This window comes from Rhodnius prolixus, unplaced genomic scaffold, assembly GCF_049639745.1.
Source record: "Rhodnius prolixus isolate KJV_2025 unplaced genomic scaffold, Rpr scaffold_2, whole genome shotgun sequence".
Taxonomy (NCBI): domain Eukaryota; kingdom Metazoa; phylum Arthropoda; class Insecta; order Hemiptera; family Reduviidae; genus Rhodnius; species Rhodnius prolixus.
In genome coordinates, this window is record NW_027411592.1 from 15790643 (window position 1) to 15816298 (window position 25656).

Here is a 25656-nt window from a genome sequence, read left to right on the forward strand (position 1 = left end):
GTCACACAAGTTGCTAAAACGAGATACAGAAAACTCTACTTCAATCTGCAATCTCATATAAATCCTCTAGCACAAAATCTTTCTTCAAGAACTCTTCCTGTTAACCCGACAAGACGTCTTAAAAGAAAGTGTCCTCGTGATCTCCTCTCAAGTGAAGAGAGCGACTAATAGCCTAATGTTTTGAAGTGTTACCACTGGGAAACTTCTCCAATCGTTTGCTTCATTGTTTCTGTTATCACTGTTACTTATAGCGTGCCAACGCGCTGATTGTAGCAAAAATAAACGCAAAAAAAATGTATAATTTATCAAAGAATAATATTAATGCTAATGTTCCAAAATAGTTCATCACGCTGGTAATTTGATTCCATGCTGCTACTACTCCTTAAGTAGAGAAGAAAAGAATTCTTGATCTACAACTGTGGATAAAAGAAAAATTAATTTAAAGCATTTTCGATCGTATCTAGTTTTGGGTTTATAGAAATTTTACATCTAATCCAACTTTCTTGTAAAAAATAAAATAAATAAATCAATAATAATAATAAATTAGCCTAGTATCTTAATTTTAGGACAACAATGGAAAATTTGTTAAGATAGAGAAAGCTACTAACGTGGCTAAAGATTCTTGTTCAGCCAAAAGAGGCAAAACTTAATCATGAATCCTGAACGACAAGGGTGAGTGGCTTAAAAAGTTTTCGACGCAAGTACACGGAGATTAAAGAGGTAATAACAAAAGTAAATCATGTGTTTTTATCCTGAACAGACTTAAAGTAAAAGTAGGAATTTCATTAGGAATTATCACTTAAGATTGTTTTTGCGACCTGGAATTTTAGCATTTAAGAAGCATAGAGTCAGAAAATTTGATTTCCTTTACGGATGGTCCAAGGCAAGAAAGCAAGTGTCTCACCTCTCAGGAAGCGTTTTATAGAAAAGGAAAAAGAATTTCAGAATGCTTTACCGCTAAGGTATCTGAACAAAAGACCAAAATCCTAGGCGTTGTTTGCTGGAATTAAATTAAGAATAGCAGGTTAGTGCGGTAAGAATTTTCTCTCGGATAGTTAGGGTGCTTTGAAAGCCTTGGAGAGATTCTAGGTTCCAAGGCATCAAGGAATCCTGGTAAAGGAAAAGCCTAAAGATTGGAGAATTTGATTTCTTATCAACTTTTCTAAGACCTTGAAACCCATTTTGCCAATAGTTGACAGCTTGCCAAAGATTGGCAACTTCATGAAATAAATATGTGAGATGCGATTTCAAAAAATGTATGTTGTTTGTGACAAGTGATGATTTTTTAATTTACGCTGTATGGTTTTGTAAATGTTTCTCACATCATTTTTAAATCAGTACCTACTACTTATTTTTTTTTTTTAAATATAATAATTTGTTTGTTACAGTATTAAACGTTAAACTTTGACAGTGAAAAAATGGAATGTTTCATCAAAAAGTGGGCATGCTAGATAAATATTTTTATTTATTTATTATACATCAGATACATATCATCAGTTAGAGGTGGTTTAAATACATACCGTAAATATATATCAACACATGTTTTTTAATTCACCAGGAGAATTATTCTCCTGTTGTATTGGTTCTGTCAAAAATTGCATCAGAAACCCCCAGTAGCTCGTAGTTTCTACCTTACATCTCCTAATTTGCTTATGTTAACTAAGTAATTTGTCATCTAAGTACTGCTTACAGAGTGCATTGTAAATCAAACGTAGATTTGTTATCTTACTAAATTTTGGTCATACCAAATGTCTAGCGAACAGTTTAAACTAAATGATGAATTGTTGAATAAATTAGATGTTTGTACGTTGATGCTATATTTGGTGCAATTTATGCAAAAATTAAAAAATCTTATTTATTAGGGTTTTGAGCATCTCTGGAGACATTCTTCAGGAACTGATTTGTGGGAGTTGGTAAAATGGAAGCTTAAAGAGTAAATTCCTTTTTTGTCCCCGGTCAACTTTTTCACTTTGTAAATCAAGAACTGTTTCTTGAAATTGTACGAGAAGTACAAATTACAGACTTGATAGTAGTTTTGCTGTATGAATTATGGACTGTTACATTGGTGTTTTATTTGGCAGGATTTCCTGTCTTGATTGATATTGACTTACTGTCCTCTGCAATGAGCGCATTTTGCCGCTGTATCAATGATAACAATCATTATCAATTACACACAAACGTTTGCAGAGGTTGCCAGCACGCCAAAACGCTCTGTACCTCAAGTCATTCTCATCGGAAGAAAGAGATTTTAAGTTAGAGAATTCTGTTTGGACAGAATGTTTAAATGGAATTGGCTCTATCGAATTTTGACTTAGAATGATTAAGATCTATTTGCATGTTAAGTTCGATTAGAAACGCAATTGTAAACGTTCAATTGTTTGGAGATAAATATTGTTTGTTTGCTTGAACAATAGTTTGCTTGAAACTTAGAGCTCAATTTCATTCAACCAGAGTTTTACATGAGACTTAATCAATTATTTTCTGGATTAGTTTACATACCGTAAGTTACTTGGTATCTAATTACCAACTAACTCTTTATTTTATTATTATATCACTACACTTTTACTTAGTATCTGATAATAGAAGAAAGTGCATTGTCTCATTCTTCCTTGATTTATTTGAAAATATAGCTTTAATAATTAAACTCACGAACAATTTTTTTTCGAAGAGATGTTCCTTCAAAGAATAAAAAAGTTTTCTTGTATTAAAAAAAATGTTTCTCTAATGTCAATAATGCAGCCCAAAGGTAGAATTCTGTAAAAATAAACCCCACGACAACTTTATCTCCTTAGAGAAGACTAAAGGATTCTTAGAAAGACGGAAAAGATAAGAAATGAATTCGTTAATTATTTTTTTTGTCTTTCCTTTATTAATTTCAACAAGGAAAGTTGTTGTATCTCAATTTCTCTCCATTCTTTGAAAACAAGAATGATATATGTTCCAAGTGTAACTTCTCTTGCCAGCAAAGATGTTCATTTTTATGGCATGATACCCAATTCGGTTAGCGATTCGTATTTCTTGGTCATTTTTCCTTGACATTTAGTACAAATCGCAGAACTGGTGGATTCTCCAAACAAGCACATATCGCTAATAGATTATTGAAGAGTTTAATTTTTAATTTCTTCTCCATTTTTTCAATTGTAGAACATTCGTCAAAAAAGTATATTTGGGCAGGCCAAGTTAGTTATGTTTCCTAAATTAATTTTTTTTTATAGTTATTTGCCTTTTTTTAATAAAGAAAAAAAACGTATACTTTTCATTGTTTTAATGTTTTTTGTGAAGATGATTTATTTAACATCAAGACGGAAACGCTTGCTGCTAAGTTTTATTGTTATATTCATATTATTTTTTCCTTTTTTCAAATATATTAGTATAAAAATAGAATTATACTGGGCCCTTTCTTTTTCCTTATACTAACTACTTGGTGACATCGTCAACTATTTCTTAATATCGTTATTTCAAAATTAGCTGGCGATCATGCTATTCTGTTCTGAAATGCAGATCCTTGCAAGCTAGTCAGAATGCTCAAAACTGTCTAAATAATCTTAAATCCGGGTTTTTATTTGCGGATGAGAAATAAATATCAGATCTGGTGAAATTTCTTTATAGTCCTGTATTTCATCTGAATGGAATTATTATACCAGAAGTTGATTTAGTAAGATATTCAAGACTGCCTATTGACAAGAAACTAAAGTGCAATCCATACGCTGGTCTGAAACGACATTTCAATTTAATTTTCATGCTTTTTACCAAACATTACAATTATAAACGCGTACACTCGTTAATATTTAACTTTTTTCAAAAAAAGCCTATTACACCATATTATTTTTCCATAAACGAGGCAGCAACCCTTTCATCAATAATTAGCGAAAGTTTCACAGCATACTGGCTCTTCTTCCGTCGTATCTCTGCAGACCACCAATTCTGCTTGTTGCTTGCAGCGGATGTGGTCTAAGGAGACCTCTCGGAGTGAGCGGGCACATAATCACTAGGGTGTTGGCCTAGTGGTCAAGAGCGTGGCTTTGTATCTGGGAGATCCCCAGACTTTTATTTGTTAGAATAAATTGTTTATAATAAAGTATGAGCTTCCGCCCCCATCCACGACACCTAATTGGTAGTTGGACGTTGAGCCCCGCCTGAAAAAATAGGCGCTTACTAATCACCGGGTAAGGAATTCACCACAAGACAAATTACAGCACCATACCAAACATGTGTACTTTAGCATTTTCAAAATATTTACTTCTTACACCTTTTTTTTATTGCTGTAGTTGTAAATATTTCTATTAAAATGATAAACAAAATATGTTAAATTTTATTTTTTTTTGTAACCGACTAAACAAAGATATTCTTATATGAGTAGAATGTGCAGAATAGTGTTTGGGGGACTAGAGTAGATAGACAAAAATAGGGATGGAATACTCGAGGGATCCGATCTGGAGAACGGTGAAGACGGCTCCAGTGGACGTGCTGGGGACTCCAGAGCACACTTTGGGCCGCCACACTCTGGCACATGCACACCCTACTTTCTTCTGATGCTATTTCTTGGCCCACTATCAGCCATTTCTTCTGCTATTTCCCTTATATATCCTACAATTCACCACTTATTCTCTGTTCTTTCATATATTTTTTATTATTTTGTTTTAAGATTTCTAGGAATATAACTTTTATTTTATTATTTTGTTTATCATTTTAAAAAACAATGATGGAAACTAATTGTCAAAAGCATTTTTAACAAAAGCCATTATTTATTTTAACTATTGAAGTATTATAAATGATTTGGGGATATATCTGTTTAAGCAAGTTGAAAAAATGAAATTTTTCACTTCTACCAAAAATTACAATTATAAATGTATACACTTGTTAAAATCTAACATCTTTCAAAAAATGCCTATTACACCATATTATTTTTCCATAGACGAGGCAACCCTTTCATTAATAATTATCCTACTGGCTCTTCTTCCGTTGTACAATTCCTCTGAACACCACCAATTCCGCTTGTTGCTTGCAGCGGAAGTGGTCTAAGGAGACCTCTCGGAGTGAGCGGGCACATAATCACTGGGTAGAGGCGGGTGTTGGCCTAGTGTTCAAGAGCGTCGCTTTGTAAATGGGAGATCTCCAGTTTTTTCCAGTAAAGTCCTGGAGCTCTAAACTTAAAATAAGAATTCAGTTGCTTGTGATATATACTTTGAAAGTCGAATAAGAAACATGCAGATATTTGGAGTAGTAGAGATATAGTTACTAACAAATGAGGCGCCACGGTAGCCGAACGGTTAGTGGTGAGACCTGTAAAGCTAATATGTATTGTAGCACTGAGTTCGATTTTCCCGGGCTTAGGCCTTGGAATTTATTTCTTGGTTAGTAAAAAAATTTACAGTAAAGTTGCTAGTCGCCTCCGTCCACGATACCTAATTGGTAGTTGGACGTAAAGCCCGCCTGAAAAAATAGGCGATTACTTTACTTAACTTTTAATAACAAATGAAAGTGAAATAAAAAACATAAAGAGAGTTGGAGAAGTCTATGTTAGGCTTCTACAACATATTTTCAACATAACTAATAAAAATGATATAGATTAGCAGACTAATTCGTACTTTTAATTTTGTTCTAATCGTGTTCAAAAATGAATGAATATTATGGCAGCTAAAATTGAATTTTTGAATTTTTAATCAATTAATTGCGCTAAAACCATAGATTTTTTAAATTAAAAATACTGTTGCAAAAGAATGGGGTACACCCACTCATCCTTTGTTTGTAAGTGTTCGGAGAGCCTTAGATGCCCTCTTTCTATTTCACTTTGAGTTCATCTATTCTTTACTTGACCGACATCGTTACACTTTAATGTCGACTTTAACTAGAAATGTTAGAGCACAGTTTAGTTAAACTATTCCAGTTTTCTTTGCATTTGAACGAGGCATATAATCCGATTAGCCACTAGTAGATTTGCCAAAATTCTAGCACGCACGTTTCTTTTCTGTAACTGGAATATCACGTAATCGTGATGTGGGAATAGTTATTCAAGATTTTTCGGTTATACATACATTTTCTTTTTTTTGACAATCATTTCTAATTGATGTGCGTGTACACACGCATCATTATTTTTAGTGATAGATTTAATTTATTTATGTTTTATTATGATCTGTGAAGGCGAAAATAGTATCTTTCAAAAAAAAGCCTATTACACCATATTATTTTTCCATAGACGAGGCAACCCTTTCATCAATAATTAGCGAAAGTTTCTCAGCATACCTGGCTCTTCTTCCGTCGTCCAGTATCTCTGCAGACCATCAATTCTGCTGTTGCTTGCAGCGGAAGCGGTCTAAGTAGACCTCTCGGAGTGAGCGGGCACATAATCACCGGTTAGGGGCGGGTGTTGGCCTAGTGGTCAAGAGCGTGGCTTTGTAAGTGGTTTTTTTTTATAGTAAAGTAAAGAAAAAAAAGTAATCGCCTATTTTTTAGGCGGGGCTTTACGTCCAACTACGAATTAAGTGTCCTGGATGAGGGACGGAAGCTCATACTTTACTATAAACAATTTTTCCTAACAAATAAAAAGTAGTCATACGCGAGATTCGATCTGGGGATCTGCTTTGAACATTAATAACTATAACGTAAAGAACAATACATTCCTCTTCCTATATAGATAAAGCTAATTTTCAAAAGATAGACATAAAAATTAAAAAGTGTAATTGACCTAAAATGCTTGTTCTCATCTTCTGAAATTCTTTTTAAATCAGTCATAAATATTAAATCTTTGATTATTCGAACCACGGTTACTAAAGGGTGGTAGAAATGTGAATCAGTTGGAAAAAGTAATTTAGAGGGATGTTACTGCTGCTGTTATTGAGATTTTGGAATGAATTTCATCTTAAACTATTTTAAATAATAAAATTCGCTATAAAGAGAACCTGTATCGCGTTCAAATTATTTTCAAACTAAGCATCTTCTAATTGATAGATTTTTTCCTCTCTTAAGCGATTTAGTGTGCCTAAAAGTGGTTTTTGTTTTTACCTTTAAAAACGATGAAATAAATTTATAACTCCTTCTGAAAACTTGTTCTCGTTACCCTTAATTGCAAAAACAACACTATACTGAGGTAGTTTGTTTGTGGAAGGACTTGTTTACCGATCCAAAACTCTCTTTTCTCTTTATTTGATTTTATTGCATATTAAAAATACAGCAGGCTCTTCATACACACAATCTACTGTGACAGTTATAAAGACTGATTGAGTTTGGCTGTGACAGTGGACAGGTGAACATCGCTGTTTGGTGCTCTAGTTTTTTCTATTAAAAGGACTGTTTCTACGTTGAATTGTGTTTTGATTTTTTGTGTATCTACAATTTAATAACTGAGGATTGTGACTGTAAATTTTCGTGAAATTTCATCAAATAGTTTTCCTGAAAATTGTGTGTGAATATTGATAATTTATTGAAATTTTTAAGATTTAAGTAATATATTGTAGAGTGGTGGGGAGTGAGCAAGTATTCGTCGTGGAAGGGATATTATTTTGGTAAATATAACTGTTCCACTGTATGTAATTTCTCTAATACTCTTCTATTTACTAACAAATAGTTTGTTCAAACTATTTACTTATCTTTTTACATCGTATTTTGAGAAGCATAAATTTTTTTTTTCTTTTCCGCCTCTCATCATGAATGATACAGAAAAAATTCTGAGTGCAATTAATTCTTTAAGAATTAGCATTAATGAAAATACTAATAAGATTGATGAAATTAAAAAAGTAACCTCGAAGACTTATATTAAGCTTCAATCTCTGGAAAAAGAGTTCGATATAATTAAAAAAGAGAACGAGAAATTAAGAGAAATTAACAAACAACAATCTATGAAGATTAGATATTTGGATAGAGAAGCAAGGTGCAAGAACCTCATAATTTATGGCTTTAAATTGCAATCTTCGGATAGAGCTGAATGCCTACAACAGATCGTCACATTTATTGTTAGTAATTTAAAAGTGGAGTGTAATGTATTGGATATTGTATACTTTCGTAAGCTAGGAAGAGGGACTGGCGGTGGTCATATTTTAATAAAATTTGATTCGGAAAGGAAAATTCTCTAAAGTTGCTCTCTAAAAGAGTACTGCTTAAAGGCACTAACTATTTTTTAAGTGAAGACTATCCAGCGGAAGTGAGAGAGGAAAGGAAAGTTTTGCACAAGTGGGTGAAGCAGGAAGTCGAAAATGGAAATGACGCTAGGCTGATGTATAATTTTGCTATTTCGAATGGAAAGAAGGTATTCTGTCATGATATTGTTGATCAAGTCCCATTGGTCACTAGAAGAATGATTAGGAGAAGGGAAAGTGATTCGGACGAAAAAGTTATAACTGAAGATATTCGTCCGAGCACTCCAGTTACTACAAAAGGAACTCAGTTGGAACAATGGTTAAGTACTCCGGACAGGAAAAAAACCCAGCAAATATTGAAGAAAAAAAAGAAGACGGGCTCAGCAGAGACTCCATCTTAGCAGTTAAAGAATGTTTCAACAAGGGCTAATTTTGGTAAACAGTTTAGGATAGTTTTTTGGAATATGAAAGGTTTTGTTAATTTACACGATTTATTTAACTTCTCTAATTATGACATTGTTTGTTTAACAGAAACACATTTAGTTTATGATATATTGTCCACAAAGTATACAGATTATACTATAATTAACTCCAATGCAATTAAAGAGAAGCGTTTTGGACGCGCTAGTGGTGGGTTGTTAATATTTGTTAAGAAAGAATTTAATGTTTCTGTTTTGCATAAGTGTCAACATTGGATTTTTGTTAGTATCTCTTTGTCAAATTTTACTTTTATTTTAGGATTAGTCTATTTTAATTATTCATTAAATTTGGAGATATTGCTAGATTTATTAGATGAAACTATTAGAGAGATTCAGCATAAGCATTTATCTTATCCAATGTTTATAGGGGGTGACTTTAATTGTCGCGTCGCGGAGCTTAATCAGGGAGATGTGAATATATTTTGTGGTACATCTCTTTATCATAAAAGAATATGGATAAAGTATGTAACACTAGAGGTAAATGTTAAGTTAATTTTATGGAACTACATTCTATGATACTTGTCAATGGTCGTTCTACAAGTGATTTTTTAGGTCATTTTACTTATGTTCAGACAACTGGTAGTAGTACCATTGATCTATTTTGGTGTGACTTAATACATATAGACTTAGTAAGTGATTTAAAGGTAGATGATATAGTTACAAAGTCAGATCATTTTCCAGTAAATGTCACTCTTAATTTACCTGGTAGTGCTAATAATACTGATACGAAATTAGCGGAAATTTTAAAATTAAGTTGGAATAGTGATAAGGCTTCCCAATACAACTATATGATGAAGTTCTCTAATAGAATTTCTGTTAACTTTGATATGTTACCTACTGAAATTATGTATGATAATTTGGTATCTGCTATTCAGGAAACTTCTAATGAATTAGAATTGTTTAAATGTCAAAAAATCAGAAGTGTTAACAGGTACAGGACCAATAAACCCTGGTATGATTTGGAATGTGTCGAGTCTAAAAAGAGGGTCAAACAAGTTTTAAAACAGATGAAGCTCTCTAAATATAATGAACCTGATAAGAATGTTTATATTAGCGAAAAGAAAAAGTATGTTGAATTAGTTAAAAATAAAAAGAAGTCATATACTGTATCTATTATAGAAAAACTTGGTGATTGTAGGAGTAGTGGGGTCTTCTGGAATACCATTAATCTGTATCGTAAAGCCAAAAATATTCCCTCGGAATTTTCTATTTCGTGTGGAGAATGGGTATCTTATTACAGGGACACCTATCCTGCCAGAAATGTTATAGATTTGACATTTTTAGATGTAAGACACCCTGTTTTGGATGCTCCTATAGTTGATTCAGAAGTATACCATATATTAAACCATTGCAAATCTGGAAAAGCACCAGATAATGATAATATTAACTATGAATTTTATAGATTCTTACCACAAAACTGGCTTCTGTATATTATAACTATGTTTAATCATATTTTCTCCACAGAAAAAGTCCCACATTCTTGGACAAAAATTATAGGTTTTAATCTATTTAAAAAAGGAGATAGAAAACAATTAACAAATTATAGATTGATCGCTTTAGCTAACTCCATTCTAAAAATATTTACGCAAATTATTTTGAACAGGTTGACTTTATGGTCGGACATGGTTAGGGCAATACCTGAATCACAGAATGGGTTTAGAATGGGAAGAGGCTGTGTTGACAACATTTTCGTGCTTTCTTCGTTAATACAAGTTAAATTATCCAGGCCTAGAGGTGAATTGTTTTGTGCCTTCATTGATTTCAAACGGGCATTCGACAGTTTGAATCATGGTTTACTTTGGGTTAAATTGAATAAAATAGGTGTCAGCAGTAAGATAATAAGAATTATCAAGTATTTATATGATAATGCGATTCTTCAAATTCGATGTGGTAGTGAGTTATCCGAACCTGTTGATATAACAGAAGGAGTTCTCCAGGGGGAAACACTGAGCCCACTCCTATTCAATTTATTTATGAGCGACATCGAAATTTATTTTAGAAGTAAAGGCTTTTCGGGCATCCCTATTGGTCAGAGCACTGACATTATTATGCTGCTATACGCAGACGATATGGTATTGTTTGGTGATTCATATACAGATGTTCGGTCTAAACTGAACCTGCTAGAAACCTACTGTCAAGAAAACTTTCTCCACGTTAACACTAACAAAACTAAAATTATTAGATTTTCAAAATCGCATAGAAAGAGTAGCAGGCGTTTAATTTTTAACGATTCACACTTGGAACAGGTATCGGTATATAATTACCTCGGTATATTGTATTCTAATTCTGGCGTTTTTCTTAAGCAGACTGAATATACTGTTGGCAAAACTAACACAGCTATTGGTTCTGTACTGAAAACTTGTGCCGGTGCAAAAATAATTCAATGGGAGGCCAGAACCAAATTTAACAATGCTATTGTATTAGGAGTACTTCTTTATGGCGCTCAGATTTGGGGACTTAGGTACTGTGACTCTTTGGAAGTTTGTCACTTAAATTTCTATAAGCGGTTACTAGGTCTATCACGGTGCACCCCCAATTTTGCGATTCGCCTAGAAGTGGGAACTGTTCACATTAAGTATAATGTGTTAAAGCTAGCCATTAACTGGCTATTTAAATTGAAAAATATGTCTTCCGACAGGTACCCCTTTCTTTGTTTTTTAAAACTGTGTGAGCAGCATAGAATTGCCAATGTTAAATTTAACTGGGTTACTCAGTTACTGAATACTTTCAATTCTATTGATTTTTCAGTCCTAATTTCAGTACAGGATTTAAATTTATTTAAAAAAAAGTCTAAAGAAATTTTATTTGTTTATAGAAACCATTTGCGAGAACTTGACTTAGACAAAGTAAATCAATCCAATTTCAATTTAATATATAGTTCTCTTTACTTAAAGGATCAGCAACCTCAGGCATATTTAACATACGATATGAATTTCAAGTTTCTAAAGTTTCTGGCTCAGCTTCGATTGGGTTCTAAGTTTATCTTAAAAATAACAATTGGCTGTATAACTTATAAAATAAACCCACCAGAATTATGTAGCCTATGCAGCCTTCATGAACAAGAGGATTTGTACCATGTCCTAATTTCCTGTTCTGTTTATTCTTCATTAAGAGCGGTTTATTTATGTTCTATTATTAACGATATACAATATTTTGAGTTTCCTTTGATCCTACAGTCACCAAGCAAGAGAAATGTAATTAATTTATTCAATTTTTTTGTTGAAGCACTGAAATTGAGATCATTTATGTTAAATGATTAGAGGTATTTTTGTTTGGCATTGCGAGTTTATGTGGTTTTTAAGTTGGTCTCATTTTCGAATTTTCATTTTCCTGACTTCTGTTTATGTGCTTCTTTCTAACATTTGTGTATCATATAAATATATTTTGTAGTACAGCCAAACCTCTTTTATAGGGCTCTGCCCTTAAGACAAATAAAATAAATAATAATAATAATAATATAAAGACTGATTACCTTTAACATATAATATATACTTTAGAACATAATAATAAATAATATTGAGTTTATTCCATAATTTCGGCTTTTAGGTGATAAAAGCAGTTTCCAAATTTTTTAGTAACGAATTTTCTGAAGTTAGTTATGTACTACTATTTAATACTCAATGAAAGTTTGTTATAAATCTAGCTGAAGCGATACACTGTTCTTCAGCTAAACGGTTCACATTTACTTAGTAATTTCTGAAAAAAAATAAATAAATGATATTCTCCGTTTAAAAGGCGGTGTAACTTTATTGTGTGATAAACTATAAAAACTAGATAATGAAATTCAGTTAACTCTTTCCCATCTTAAGACCTCGAACGAGTGACCTACGACCACTTGCTTGAAAATGGGATTTAGATTATTTTTCAATATTAACAGCTTTACTTGGTTGCCTTTTAGTTGGTGCTTATATTAAAACTGTCCGGTAGGACAGTTGTATAAGGATTGATCGTCAAAAACTGCACGAAAAAGCGTAATGTTGAAAAACACCCAACTTTGACAATTTTTTTCTCTTTTTCTATAAAAGATAAAATTCCCAAATTTTCTTTAAAATAAAGGGCAAACCCTCCTTTATAGCTGTAATTTTTTCGTAATAACATAGATTAATTAGTTTTCGAGAAAAACGATGCGAAAAATGCACAAAAACTACATTTTCAAAAATTGTTGTTGTTGTTGTTCTTCTTCTTCTTCTTCTTCTTCTTCTTGTTGTTGTTGTTACCTTTTTTGTAAACTGCGTAGCGCCTAAACGCACGAACAGATTTTCATGAATGAGGTGTCATTCGATTCGGAATTTTATGTAGATGTGCCTTTTGGGGGTCTCGAGGCTGTACATCGAATAGGAGAGGAGTTAGCCCCCTTTATGTAAGGCCCCCTCCAAAATTATTATTACTAATTACTCTGTAAATCTAAGCCCGATTTTGAAATAATTTGGTAGGATGATAGAGTTAGGGCTCCTCTACGTACCATTAAAGCGGCGATCAGCTCTTACACTTGTTAAGGGAAAGTATAGCAATCGTTTCAAATTATCGACACGAGAACCGATTGTCATGAATGTAGTGTCATTCGAATCGAAATTTTGTACAGATTTGCACTTTAAAAGTCTGAACGCTGTGCCTCATAAGGAGGGGAGTTTGCCCCACCCAAGTAAGGCCCTTTCTATTACCAATATTTCTATAACGCTTAGTCCGATTTTGATAAAATTCAGCTCGAATAAGTTGTTAAAGCTCCTCCACTTGGCTGTGAAGGGCCATCAAGCTCTTGCACCTACTAAGAGGAAGTACTGCAATCGTTAAAATTATCAATGGGTGAACCTATTTACATTAATGAATTGTCGTTCGATTCAAAATCTTTGCCTTTTAGGGAGAAGTACTCTAATCGCAGTTTATTTTTCTTACTCCTCTTAAGAGGAAGTACTGAAATCGCCGTTTAATTTTGCTTATTACGTACAAATACCTTCCTATTTTATTCAAAACGCTTTCTCAAAAAAATTGTTATTGAGGATGGCAACTATAATCATTCTTTAAAAAGATCTCTCCAATGGTAGTTATGGTTCCGACTTAACACCTTATCAGGTTATAATGATAGAATTGCTTATTCTAAATTTTAAAAAAATCTGTGAAGCAGATAAGTAACTTTGTAAAGTAGACAAAAATGAAAATCTATCCAAAAGGTACAAAAATCTCTTTAACAAAGACTTACAGTTTAAAATGTTAAGTATAAGGGTTGATTAAACGCCAAAAGGTACACAAATCAGCTAGTACCCAACATTTCATTCATGCTTAGTTGATATAATTTAAGTAATTTTGCTGCATTAACTTTTTCTTCACATTTTTTTAGAAATTATTAGATGTCACAGACCCTTATGCTGGCCAGATCATTCATAATATTATTTTGTTATAATTATGATAAAATGTATATTATATCTTCGTTTTTAAATAGGTACTTTATTTTAACTCCATTTCAAATTATTCTTTGGATTTATCTTTAATATGCCCTTTATGCTGAGTAGTCACATATACATGCATGTTAAAGTAGAAAAAGACAAAGTTAGAGTCAGCTACTGTTTAAATTTGAATCACGGATTTAACAGAATATTTCAGTCATGAATTCGTCTTACCGAAGTATTCGTGAGCACAAATAACACACAGTTAATAACAAGTAGATTATTCAACAATTATTGATTTCTCAATAAATTGTAATTTAATTTAGACCCCCTAATTTTACTTATAGTAAAATACTGGAATAATTAGCTGTCCTAAAAAATATGTTTATTTTATTTATTTTATATTACATATATACAACATTGTGGGAAGAACACCTAGATGGAGAATGTAATTGAAGAAAACTATATTATTTGCGATAAAGCCACTTACTTATTACTATAAACGTTTGACTACTACATAAAGTAACAATTACTTTAATCGAAGAATGAACTTAAACCGACGATTTAAGAAATAAATAAAATAAAATAAACAAAATCATTGATGTATGTTGGTGTAAGCATTTTTTAAAAAAAGGTTTTGAATTTTTTAGCCTCATATTTTTTTTTTTATTTTTATAACGTTTTCTTTCTAACATGTAATTAATAGTTTGATTATTATAGATTAATAGATATTACTGTCAATCTACAGTGCTACTTGAACAAATATTTTGTAGATGAAAATGGCCAGCATAAGGGTCTGTGACATCTAATAATTTCTAAAAAAATGTGAAGAAAAAGTTAATGCAGCAAAATTACTTAAATTATATCAACTAAGCATGAATGAAATGTTGGGTACTAGCTGATTTGTGTACCTTTTGGCGTTTAATCAACCCTTATACTTAACATTTTAAACTGTAAGTTTTTGTTAAAGAGTAAATAATGAAGAGTGGTTTACTTACAGCAGCTACCTTACACTTATTGAACTATTAAAGATTGGAAGAAAGTTTGAAATAATAGAACTTTTAATTATTATTAGTGATATTAATTATTATTATTATTATTACATACATATATAATTTAAGCCAAAAATAAAACAGTCAATACCTATCCTGATATTTAACCAAAGTTATTTCCTACCTACTCAATTACAAGTCAAATATCGTGTTTAACTATTAACAGAAGATTTTATATAAAAGTTCCTATAGAATTTCGAGCAAAAAGTTGTTTTTATACTTTTCAAATGACTGTAAGAAAGAACAAAAAACATAATCAAAATCATTATTGTCAAATGTACGATTGTAAGTAAGGTTCAGGCCTTGAGTCAAAGTTTTAGATGTGCAATTGTGCACAGTTCATAAATAAACAATTAACACAACTTTGGGTGTAAAGGTGTCAGATATAAGGCTAAGATGATGTACCCCTTTCTGTAAACAGCATTTTTAATTAACGTCAATCATTACGCTCAAATTTCTCAGAGTATTCAAAAAAGAAATTTCACATTTTCATTTTCAAGTGTAAGTTAGATGTTGTTGCCAATTTCAGTACAATGTTATTATTGGTTTTAATACTAGGCGTTCTACTTAAGTTTTCTTCAGAGGTATAATATATTTGACAGGGAGAGATTACTTGCATTAATTTGATGAGAATACATTTTATTTTATTCTTTTTGTAAAAGCCATTACATGACAAACGCATGTAAGACTACTTTTGGATAATAGTCTTATTTTCAAAATATCAAAACAAAAAAAATCAAAAGGACACTTTCGAAGTAAAGTTAAAAATATTTTACATTACTTGACTCTTGAATTTAGATTTGTTTAGTAGTGGCTCTAAAGAGTAATTTTTTTTACCTCTGCAGAAGAGGAAAAACCAAGGCCTGTGAGCTTTACCCAAGAGTCGCTCTCCAGAATTAAGAGTCTGATTAGAAGGACAGTTCTGGAGGGCGAGCTCTATAGTTGGGGAGCCATAATAGATCTAAAGGAGTCGCAGTGGCTTAGGCCTTGAGGCCGCCTTAATTGAATCTAATCCAATCTATCTCTGCAGAAAATTTGATCCATAGATGCCGAATAACAGAGTGCAAGTTATCATAAAAGACTTTTATTCATTACAATTTATACCACCTTAGGGTCTTTGTTGGAACACAGTGATAACATAACCGGCTCAAGTTGTTAATTATAATTATAAATAACAACATTACGCTTTAATTTAAAGAGTATTCCATTTGTTACTGAAACCCTCTTACATATGACAGAAGCGCTACCGTCCTTTCACTGTATAATTTTAACTAGGGCTAATTAATTATTCCTTCATAGATTCGCGGCGGAACAGTTGGACAAACACTCTGTGTTTGTAAATTATATATTGTTTGTATAATTCTCTAAAAATATATCTTCAACTTTTTGCCTTCCTAACCCATAACATGCTGTAATTACTAAACCAATCTTACCAGTTTTTAATGAATTTTGGTTGTTATCATCGCAGTTACCTTTATTGAGAATTTTAGGCCGTTCTTCTGCTGTTTACTGCATTGGAGAAGTTTTGTGCGTAGGGGAGATTTTGGTGTTCTCGATGTTTGATGCTTCTATTGATTTTTATCTTGAAAGATGTTAGGAAGATGAAAATTAAATAAACACCAATAATTCAGTAGTTTTCTTCAAAAACTGGTATGGTTAACCAAAATTTGTTTCATATTTTGCGATTTCATAAGTTCTTAGATTAAGTACAGTAATGCAATTCAGACGGTTTATACAGTCGGTAATTTAAAACGCTTGAACACTTTTGAAGCTCTTTAAAAAGTTCAAGTTTATGTAAGTTAAATATAAGTGAAAAGCTTTGAATCTTTTGGTAGAGTTTCAAATCAAAATTATAGTTGCTTGTTTGATTAATGCTTGTAAATAGTTAAAAGAAAACATTTGGAGTCATTTTCAATAAAATGTAGTGATTCAGTATAGAATTCAAAATCAATATATTGTTCGATTGGTACTAGTGCTTTCGAGTTCGCACATCAAATTTATATAATATCTTCATAATCTCCCTTTATGTCGTGATCGAAGCAAATTCAGTTCCAACCTTCGTTATCCTATTAGAAAGTATTCATTTACAGCCATATGGTAAATTAGAACTTTATGTACCTATAACCGCATTTAAATCTATGTATGGGCACACAAACACTCCTCTCTTTCTATACATGTATGTATGTATTATATATTTGGTATTTACAAAGGTCTAAAGTAACAGATTTTGCTATAACCACAAACTGGAACACAACCAATATATTAGGTACTGAACTAATTGCGTACATTTGGATCGGGCTATACCAAGCCCGATTTCTCACCATGTATATCTAGATAGTTAAGTTTACCAATAATGGAAATTTCCATTAAATGAATCCATTTTATTATTATTTATTTAAAACAAAAAGTTCGATCTAGTGGCAAATCTTTGAGTTGTAATGAGAGTAATCTATTTATTGATGAGATTAATATGATTTACTAAATTTGAGATACGTACAATAAGTCATATTGAGCGGAAGGTGATTCTGGTCCCATCCACAGGGAAATTACTTCAGCTACATCAACTATGAATTGTAAATAATCTCAAAGGGTTCATAATCATAGTTGTGGAACTAATTCGTAATACTAGTTTAAATTATTTATTAGTAATCCACAAAATGTGTAATATTTTATAGCAATCAGTATTCCTACAGAGGATTTACTAGATTGATTAATGCTGGAATTTATTTTCTTCTTAGAAAAATTCAAGAACTTTTCATAGGGAATGTTCAAGTGAAAGGAGTAAATTACAAGTATATGCAACAACGCTGGTATTGATTATGTAGAATGTCCTTTTCATTCTGTTTAGGATACCAGTACGCTTGTGAATCTTGGGCACTGGTACATCTGATTATCTGAAATAAAGATGGTGATTCAAAATCTAATGAAATAAACCTCTTGCGAGAAGTATGTCCAGTTAAAATTGTTTCTTCGATTCTTCGTATAGTTAATGAATTAATAAAGAATAAAAAAATTTATGAATAAAGAAAAAATAAACTGATCTTTAAATCAACATGTTTTCATCCTAAGTTCTTTTATTGAAGTAAGGACTGCTTTGTTATTTTTTATTTAACTTTATTATTTTTTAGTCACTTTTTCAAACGTAATATTTCGGAACGTAATGTCTTTAAAAATAAAATACAATTTGGTAACACAAACATTCATCAAAATTAATCATTTATTTTTACAAAAAAAACAGTTTAAACTAGAGGTACTCTTACAGTAAGTTTATTTCTCCTTGATTTTAAACGTAAGAGCTAATTTCGAGAGAAAATTTTTGATTTTAAAATGGTAGTAACGTTAAGTATTGAAAAAGCACATACTTACGATATGTTAGGGAACATGAACATTTAAAATGTAATATTTACTTCAGTAATACAGCATAAACTTTTACATTTACATTTTCAATATAAATAAATGGGATTTTTATAATTTCTACAATAAATTGTCAGCAAAATTAAGGAAGAGGAAAATACTGAAAAAAATCTGTATTATTATAAAAATCACGGATAATATGAATGTTTTAATTAAAATTTTCCAGTTATTGCCATTCAAATGCTTTTACAGGTATTTCGTTTTTTCCCCATCCGGTGTTAAAAATGTGTAATTATAAATAAATAGGTTATTAATATTGTTGATATTTTTAGTCATTGCAGATTTTTTTTATGCGTTTATTTGTGCTATAATCAGTGCGTTTGCGCTGTAAGTAACAATGAAACAGTAACAAATGAAGTAAATGTTCAATGTTCTTCAAAAATATCGCTTGAGTATACATTGCCTAAACTAATTATGGAAATTAAACTTTAGTCAGATTGTATTTAATCAATTAGTTATAAAAGAAATCAAACATCTTTAAATTCCCATAATTCGACAGTTGTTAAAGACTTCTTTTAAAAAAAAGTATTTTTTTTTTTTTAAGGAGAAACTCGGAACTGTAAATTGGGTGTCATCTGTTCTAAAAATAAATAAATAAAAGTATATTTCAAGTAAATTATGACCGAATCCCGAAGCATCAAGAGAATAATGCAGATTTTTTGGTGCCTTTTTTCGTTCTTTACATCCTCTTTGTTGTTAATAACTGGGTAGGATAACCTAGACATTGGAATCTCATTTGGGCTTCAAAAGCGACACAAGTTTTATTAAAGCTTGATTGCGATAATTGTGAATAAAAAGCGAAGTACTAGGTTTTTGAGGCATAGTTTTGGACCTAAACAAATTTGGTCCAGTTTACTTTTCCCATTCTTTCCCATTGCTAAAGATTTCTTCTTTGTTTTAAATTAAGGCTTATCAACCTGAGGAACATCATCAACCTATCTCGGACAGAGATGTTATAGTTTTCCTAAGATCAGACAGCCCACAACCATTGCGCTAACTCCTCCTCTAAAAAAAAATATTGTTAAACTTAAGAACCTTAATTAATGTCTTACATTTTTGAGCTTTAAAGGGTTCAACAATTTATTTGGCACTAATACTTAAATTGTTTTGCTGACAAGGTTTTTATTGGCAAGAGAAAGAGTTCTTTGGAGGTAAATTTGTTTAATGTATCTCTATGTTTCAGGTACCGTTGGCGAGCTTCATCAGAAAATTTTTCAGCGAATAGAAAATAGTTATTTCAGTCTCAGAGTTTTTTAAATTAATCATGTTGTAAACGTACACTACATCGAATAATCACTTGTTTCTTCGAAGCCAAGTTTTCTTAGAGTCTTTGAACAAGCTCTGACAAATCGTTTTTATTAATGCAATTCATTCAATGTTGGTCTAAACAATCTGACTTATTCAATGAGAGGAGTAGAAATTAAGTTATGTTAGTCTAAACAATCTGTCTAATTCAATCAGAGGAGTAAAATGATAAAAGAAGTTAAGTTAAAGTTAAATCAACTGTAAGAATACAGTTGATGTATACAGTACTCATACAGAAGTATGAGGTTGGCTTTTAAGAAAACAGCACCACACTTTCAGTCATAAGAAACTGAAGAGTTAAGATGGGAACTTTAAATTTGCGGCGGAACTACAATCCGTATGGAATACGTGGATCAGATTTCAGGTTTTTTTTTTACTATTTAGTGAAAGGAGTCTTTTTTAGAAATTCTTGCTGAATTCGATAAAAAGCCTTTCATTTGCTTTTTCATCAATATCGGAACAAAAGTATATTTGTTTTTTCCTGATAATTGCAGTAAGAGCTTCTATCAATAGTTCCACTTAGTCGATACTGGCTGAATGTCATAGCGTTCACAAATCAAATGTGACTAACACTGGTAATTTATTGTACATGTTATCACATTGTATTGCCACTTTACAGAACCGTCAAACCAAATTTCAGATTTATCGTTACAAGTGGGCATTTTGAATTTTTTTTTTCCTCAAATTGAATCTGTGGAGTGATGAATGAGACCAAAAAGCACATAATGGAGGTTTTTTTTTACAGTTATTTCAACTGCCCTGATTAAATTAGAAATATGGAAATTTTATAGATTTTGTATATTTAAGTATGTTTGAAATCAATTATTTTTTTCGTGAAATAACGATTTCTATTTTTGAAACTTAAAAATTAAAACGATCTGACTTATTATTTGAAATTTCTTAGTTCATTAAATTAAAATTCCAAGAAAATCGGCTGACTTGAAGTGCCACTTTATTGAAAATAGTCATTAGTAAAATTGAGATTTCCTCGAAAGCGGTTTCCTCGCTGGGAAAATGCAATCATGGACATAAGTCAGAACTCGATCAGGAATACAATAAACATGCGTGCCAGGGCGGATAAAAAATTGAAGACGTTTAATGTTTGTATCGATAAAATATAACCCAATTGTATAAAGTTTGAAGAATATTTGTGAGTTACTCTAGTAAAAAAAGTAGAGTAAGTGTTCACACCTAAATTTGACTAAACAGCATTTTATTGATTATTATTGCTCGTTGATGTACAATTGTAAAGATAATTATCTTTTAGGATGGATAAATCAGTCAGAGCTTGATATGCAATTAATAATTACGTTTCACTAAAGATAAAAATGCGTGTATTAAATCAATAAAACATATAGTAAATGAAGAACTAAATCAGAAACTGTTAGAAAATCATTACAGAAAAGGAAATAATAGGTTAGCAGAGAAAATAAATATTGTACATAAATAAAGCTAGTATTAATGAATTACAAAAATAAGTATTTAAAAAGTGCAAATTATAAAATTAGCGAAACAAACTTAAAGAAAGAAAATTTTGTTAAACTAAATTAAATGAAGCTAATAGAAAAGTGAATTAAAAAACTTATGAAATTGAGGTAACAGAACGAAATGAAATATAATGAAATATACTTAATGGAGTGAAAGAAAGAACGTTTATTTTATGGAGATTAAACAAATTAAATACGATAGTCAGCAAATTAGCTGGAGTTAAACAATTCATGACTGTATAAATAAGAAAACCTCAACTAAAATCAGTGAAATGGAGCAATCAATGTAACTTTAGGTCCTAGCACAACTTATTTATAGTTGATCCTGAGATGTGTTATGTGTGGAAGTCAGTTTCTCTGTCACAATGATCCAACCATAAGTGGTTATCCGAAACCAATAAGGAAATAAGAACTATAAAGGATAAAATCAACGATTAACATAAACAAGTTGAACTTAAATTGGATATCTGGTGTCAAAGTACTAATGAAGGTAAAGGTTAAATTACTCTCTTTTTTTTTTTGCAATCTTAAACACAGTACATTCGGTTAAATAATAAAGTGAAACAACCAGCTGTAATAACACGTCCGAATTGATTTGCAATTGAATAGTCTGTTCAATAAAGCGCTGAATTTGTAGGCACTATTTCATTCGCTCTCCAAAGTACTGAGCTTAAATTTCCTCAATGTCTAATCACAAAGTACTGTGGATAACTGCTTTAAAACATGATTTTTTTGACGTAAATTCTACCTCTCATATGTTAGTTCTGTCTTCACATATTCTTGTACTTGTTTAGTAATATTTCTCGCATTTAATTTTCATATTTACTACTCCTAAACAAAGACATTTATTATGTATGCTAATTTCCTTACAGTTTGCTTAGCTAATTGACGGCAAGCAGATGCATTGCATTGCATTACATCTATACAGAAGTAGCGATTCGATGCATTCTTTATTAAGTGGTTAGTTATTAGATTGTTAAGTGAAAGGAAGATGCTGTTATTTAAAAAGAATAACGACTTCACTTCGCAATTTTCAGTAAATGTTTTTTAAACAAATAAAAGTGAAATATATTTTAGATGAAATGGAGTGTATCAATGAAAAGAAATTTAAATGATAAACGCTTTCAATTAGAAAATACTTTTCATGATTTTATCATTTGATTCTATTTCGTCAATATCTTATATAATCGTATTAATTATGACAGCTTCATTGATACGGAAAGAATATAAAGATATGATTTTTATTTAATTCGCTGGTTAACGCAAGGGTGCTTCATGTTACAGACGAATAAATTATACCGTTATGTTACGGTTAGGCAGGTGGTCACTGAAAGCCCGTTGCTACCAAGAAAAGGAAAGAAAAAGAAAACCGCAGCTAATCTAGGCAAACTACTCCAAATTGGTCAATAGATTTATGTGGTGAAAACTGCATAATTTACAGAAAATTAGAACAGTAGAATTGCACTTTTTATTTTCTTTCATTTTTATTGCGAGATTCATTCTACATCCTTTACTGCATTGCAGTCAATTGCGCGCAATAAATTTCAACATAGTAATTAATAATCAGACTGTGCAATAGTGCAATAAATTGGGCGGTCTGTGCTGAAAATGGAATGAAACTTTTCCCAGAAGGCCCGTTTTATTAAACCCCTCTCCATCAGATCTATCTAACAATGCATATTCTTGGAAAACAAATGTTATAGAACTGCATGAATGCAATTGGCCAACAATGCTTTCGTAAAATAGTTGGAACCGTTGTTTATAAAATTCCATGCAAAATGAATTGACCCCGTGGCGTTATTTATCGAAAATGTTACTAAACGGGAACCATGTTGGATCGAGTTTACATTTTGTTTTCTAAACTGATAATTACCTCGATTATCCGTTTCTATGCTTTGTCCGTAAACACTAGTTTTGCTGACCGAACACACACGCTGACTGTTATTAACACAAGTGGAGGGAAAATGGAGGTTCTGGCGCACCTAAATTGTGCCAGATCCAAACACCTCCAATTCTGACCGGGTAATCATCGAGTTCAACGAATCTGTAAGCCTTACCCATCAGAACCATTCTACCCACACCTATCATCGAATTTGACGAAATCCGCACCATCACAAAAAAAGAGGAATCGTTTAAAAAATAATAACGGCCTTATTTCTTAAATAACATAAAAAAAAAAAAACGTTATAACGGATCTGTACTCAAGAAATCTATAGCATACTACTCAGAAAAACAGAGTATGTAAGAGCACAAAATTTCATACGAATAATCTGTTGTTTACTTTGGAAATTATAAGGGCCCAATTTCACAGCAATACCATGACCCAAATAAATTTCAACTCTCAATATCTTCTCAACTAATGGATCTGTACTCAAGAAAACTATAGCATACTACTCAGTAAAACAGAGTGTGTAAGAGCACAAAATTTGATACGAATAATCTGTTGTTTACTGTAGGAGTTATAAGGGCCCCATTTCACAGCAAAACCATGACCCAAAAAAATTTCAACTCCCAATATCTTCTTAAATAATGGATCTGTACTCAAGAAAACTATAGCATACTACTCAGTAAAACAGAATGTGTAAGAGCACAAAATTTCATACGACTAATCTGTTGTTTACTGTGGGAGTTATAAGGGCCCCATTTCACAGCAAAACCATGACCCAAAAAAATTTCAACTCTCAATATCTTCTCAACTAATGGATCTGTACTCAAGAAAACTATAGCATACTACTCAGTAAAACAGAGTGTGTAAGAGCACAAAATTTCATACGACTAATCTGTTGTTTACTGTGGGAGTTATAAGGGCCCCATTTCACAGCAAAACCATGACCCAAAAAAATTTCAATATCTTCTCAAATAATGGATCTGTACTCAAGAAAACTATAGCATACTACTCAGTAAAACATAGTGTGTAAGAGCACAAAATTTCATACGAATAATCTGTTGTTTACTGTGGGAGTTATAAGGGCCCCATTTCACAGCAAAACCATGACCCAAAAAAATTTCAATATCTTCTCAAATAATGGATCTGTACTCAAGGAAACTATAGCATACAGCTCAGTAAAACAGATTGTGTAAGAGCACAAAATTTGATACGAATAATCTGTTGTTTACTGTGAGAGTTATAAGGGCCCCATTTCACAGCAAAACCATGACCCAAAAAAATTTCAACTCTCAATATCTTCTCAAATAATGGATCTGTGCTCAATAAAACTATAGCATACTACTCAGTAAAACAGAGTGTGTATGAGCACAAAATTTCATACGAATAATCTGTTGTTTACTGTGGGAGTGATAAGGGCCCAATTTCACAGCAAAACCATGACCCAAAAAAATTTCAACTATCAATATCTTCTTAAATAATGGATCTGTACTCAAGAAAACTATAGCATACTACTCAGTAAAACAGAATGTGTAAGAGCACAAAATTTCATACGACTAATCTGTTGTTTACTGTGGGAGTTATAAGGGCCCCATTTCACAGCAAAACCATGACCCAAAAAAATTTAAACTCTCAATATCTTCTCAAATAATGGATCTGTACTCAAGAAAACTATAGCATACTACTCAGTAAAACAGAGTGTGTAAGAGCACAAAATTTGATACGAATAATCTGTTGTTTACTGCGGGAGTTATAAGGGCCCCATTTCACAGCAAAACCATGACCCAAAAAAATTTCAACTCTCAATATCTTCTCAAATAATGGATCTGTACTCAAGAAAACTATAGCATACTACTCAGTAAAACATAGTGTGTAAGAGCACAAAATTTCATACGAATAATCTGTTGTTTACTGTGGGAGTTATAAGGGCCCCATTTCACAGCAAAACCATGACCCAAAAAAATTTCAACTCTCAATATCTTCTCAAATAATGGATCTGTACTCAAGAAAACTATAGCATACAGCTCAGTAAAACAGATTGTGTAAGAGCACAAAATTTGATACGAATAATCTGTTGTTTACTGTGGGAGTTATAAGGGCCCCATTTCACAGCAAAACCATGACCCAAAAAAATTTCAACTCTCAATATCTTCTCAAATAATGGATCTGTGCTCAATAAAACTATAGCATACTACTCAGTAAAACAGAGTGTGTAAGAGCACAAAATTTGATACGAATAATCTGTTGTTTACTGTGGGAGTTATAAGGGCCCCATTTCACAGCAAAACCATGACCCAAAAAAATTTCAACTCTCAATATCTTCTCAAATAATGGATCTGTACTCAAGAAAACTATAGCATACTACTCAGTAAATAGAGTGTGTAAGAGCACAAAATTTCATACGAATAATCTGTTGTTTACTGTGGGAATTATAAGGGCCCAATTTCACAGCAAAACCATGACCCTAAAAAATTTCAACTCTCAATATCTTCTCAACTACTGAATCTTTACTCAAGAAAACTATAGCAAACTACGCAGTAAAACAGAGTGTGTAAGAGCACAAAATTTGATACGAATAATC

At 31.7% G+C, this 25656-nt stretch overlaps 2 protein-coding genes across 2 annotated transcripts in view; one reads left to right on the plus strand and one right to left on the minus strand.

Annotated features, from left to right (window-relative positions):
* LOC141450184 (uncharacterized) overlaps positions 1 to 6345 on the minus strand; it is a 59117-nt gene extending 52772 nt beyond the window's left edge. The window contains exon 1 of the mRNA XM_074120338.1: positions 6244 to 6345. Coding sequence (XP_073976439.1) covers positions 6244 to 6345 — 102 coding nt within the window. The remainder of the gene's footprint in view (positions 1 to 6243) is intronic.
* stg1 (stargazin-like protein) overlaps positions 1 to 25656 on the plus strand; it is a 338187-nt gene that overhangs the window by 157146 nt on the left and 155385 nt on the right. The window lies entirely within an intron of this gene.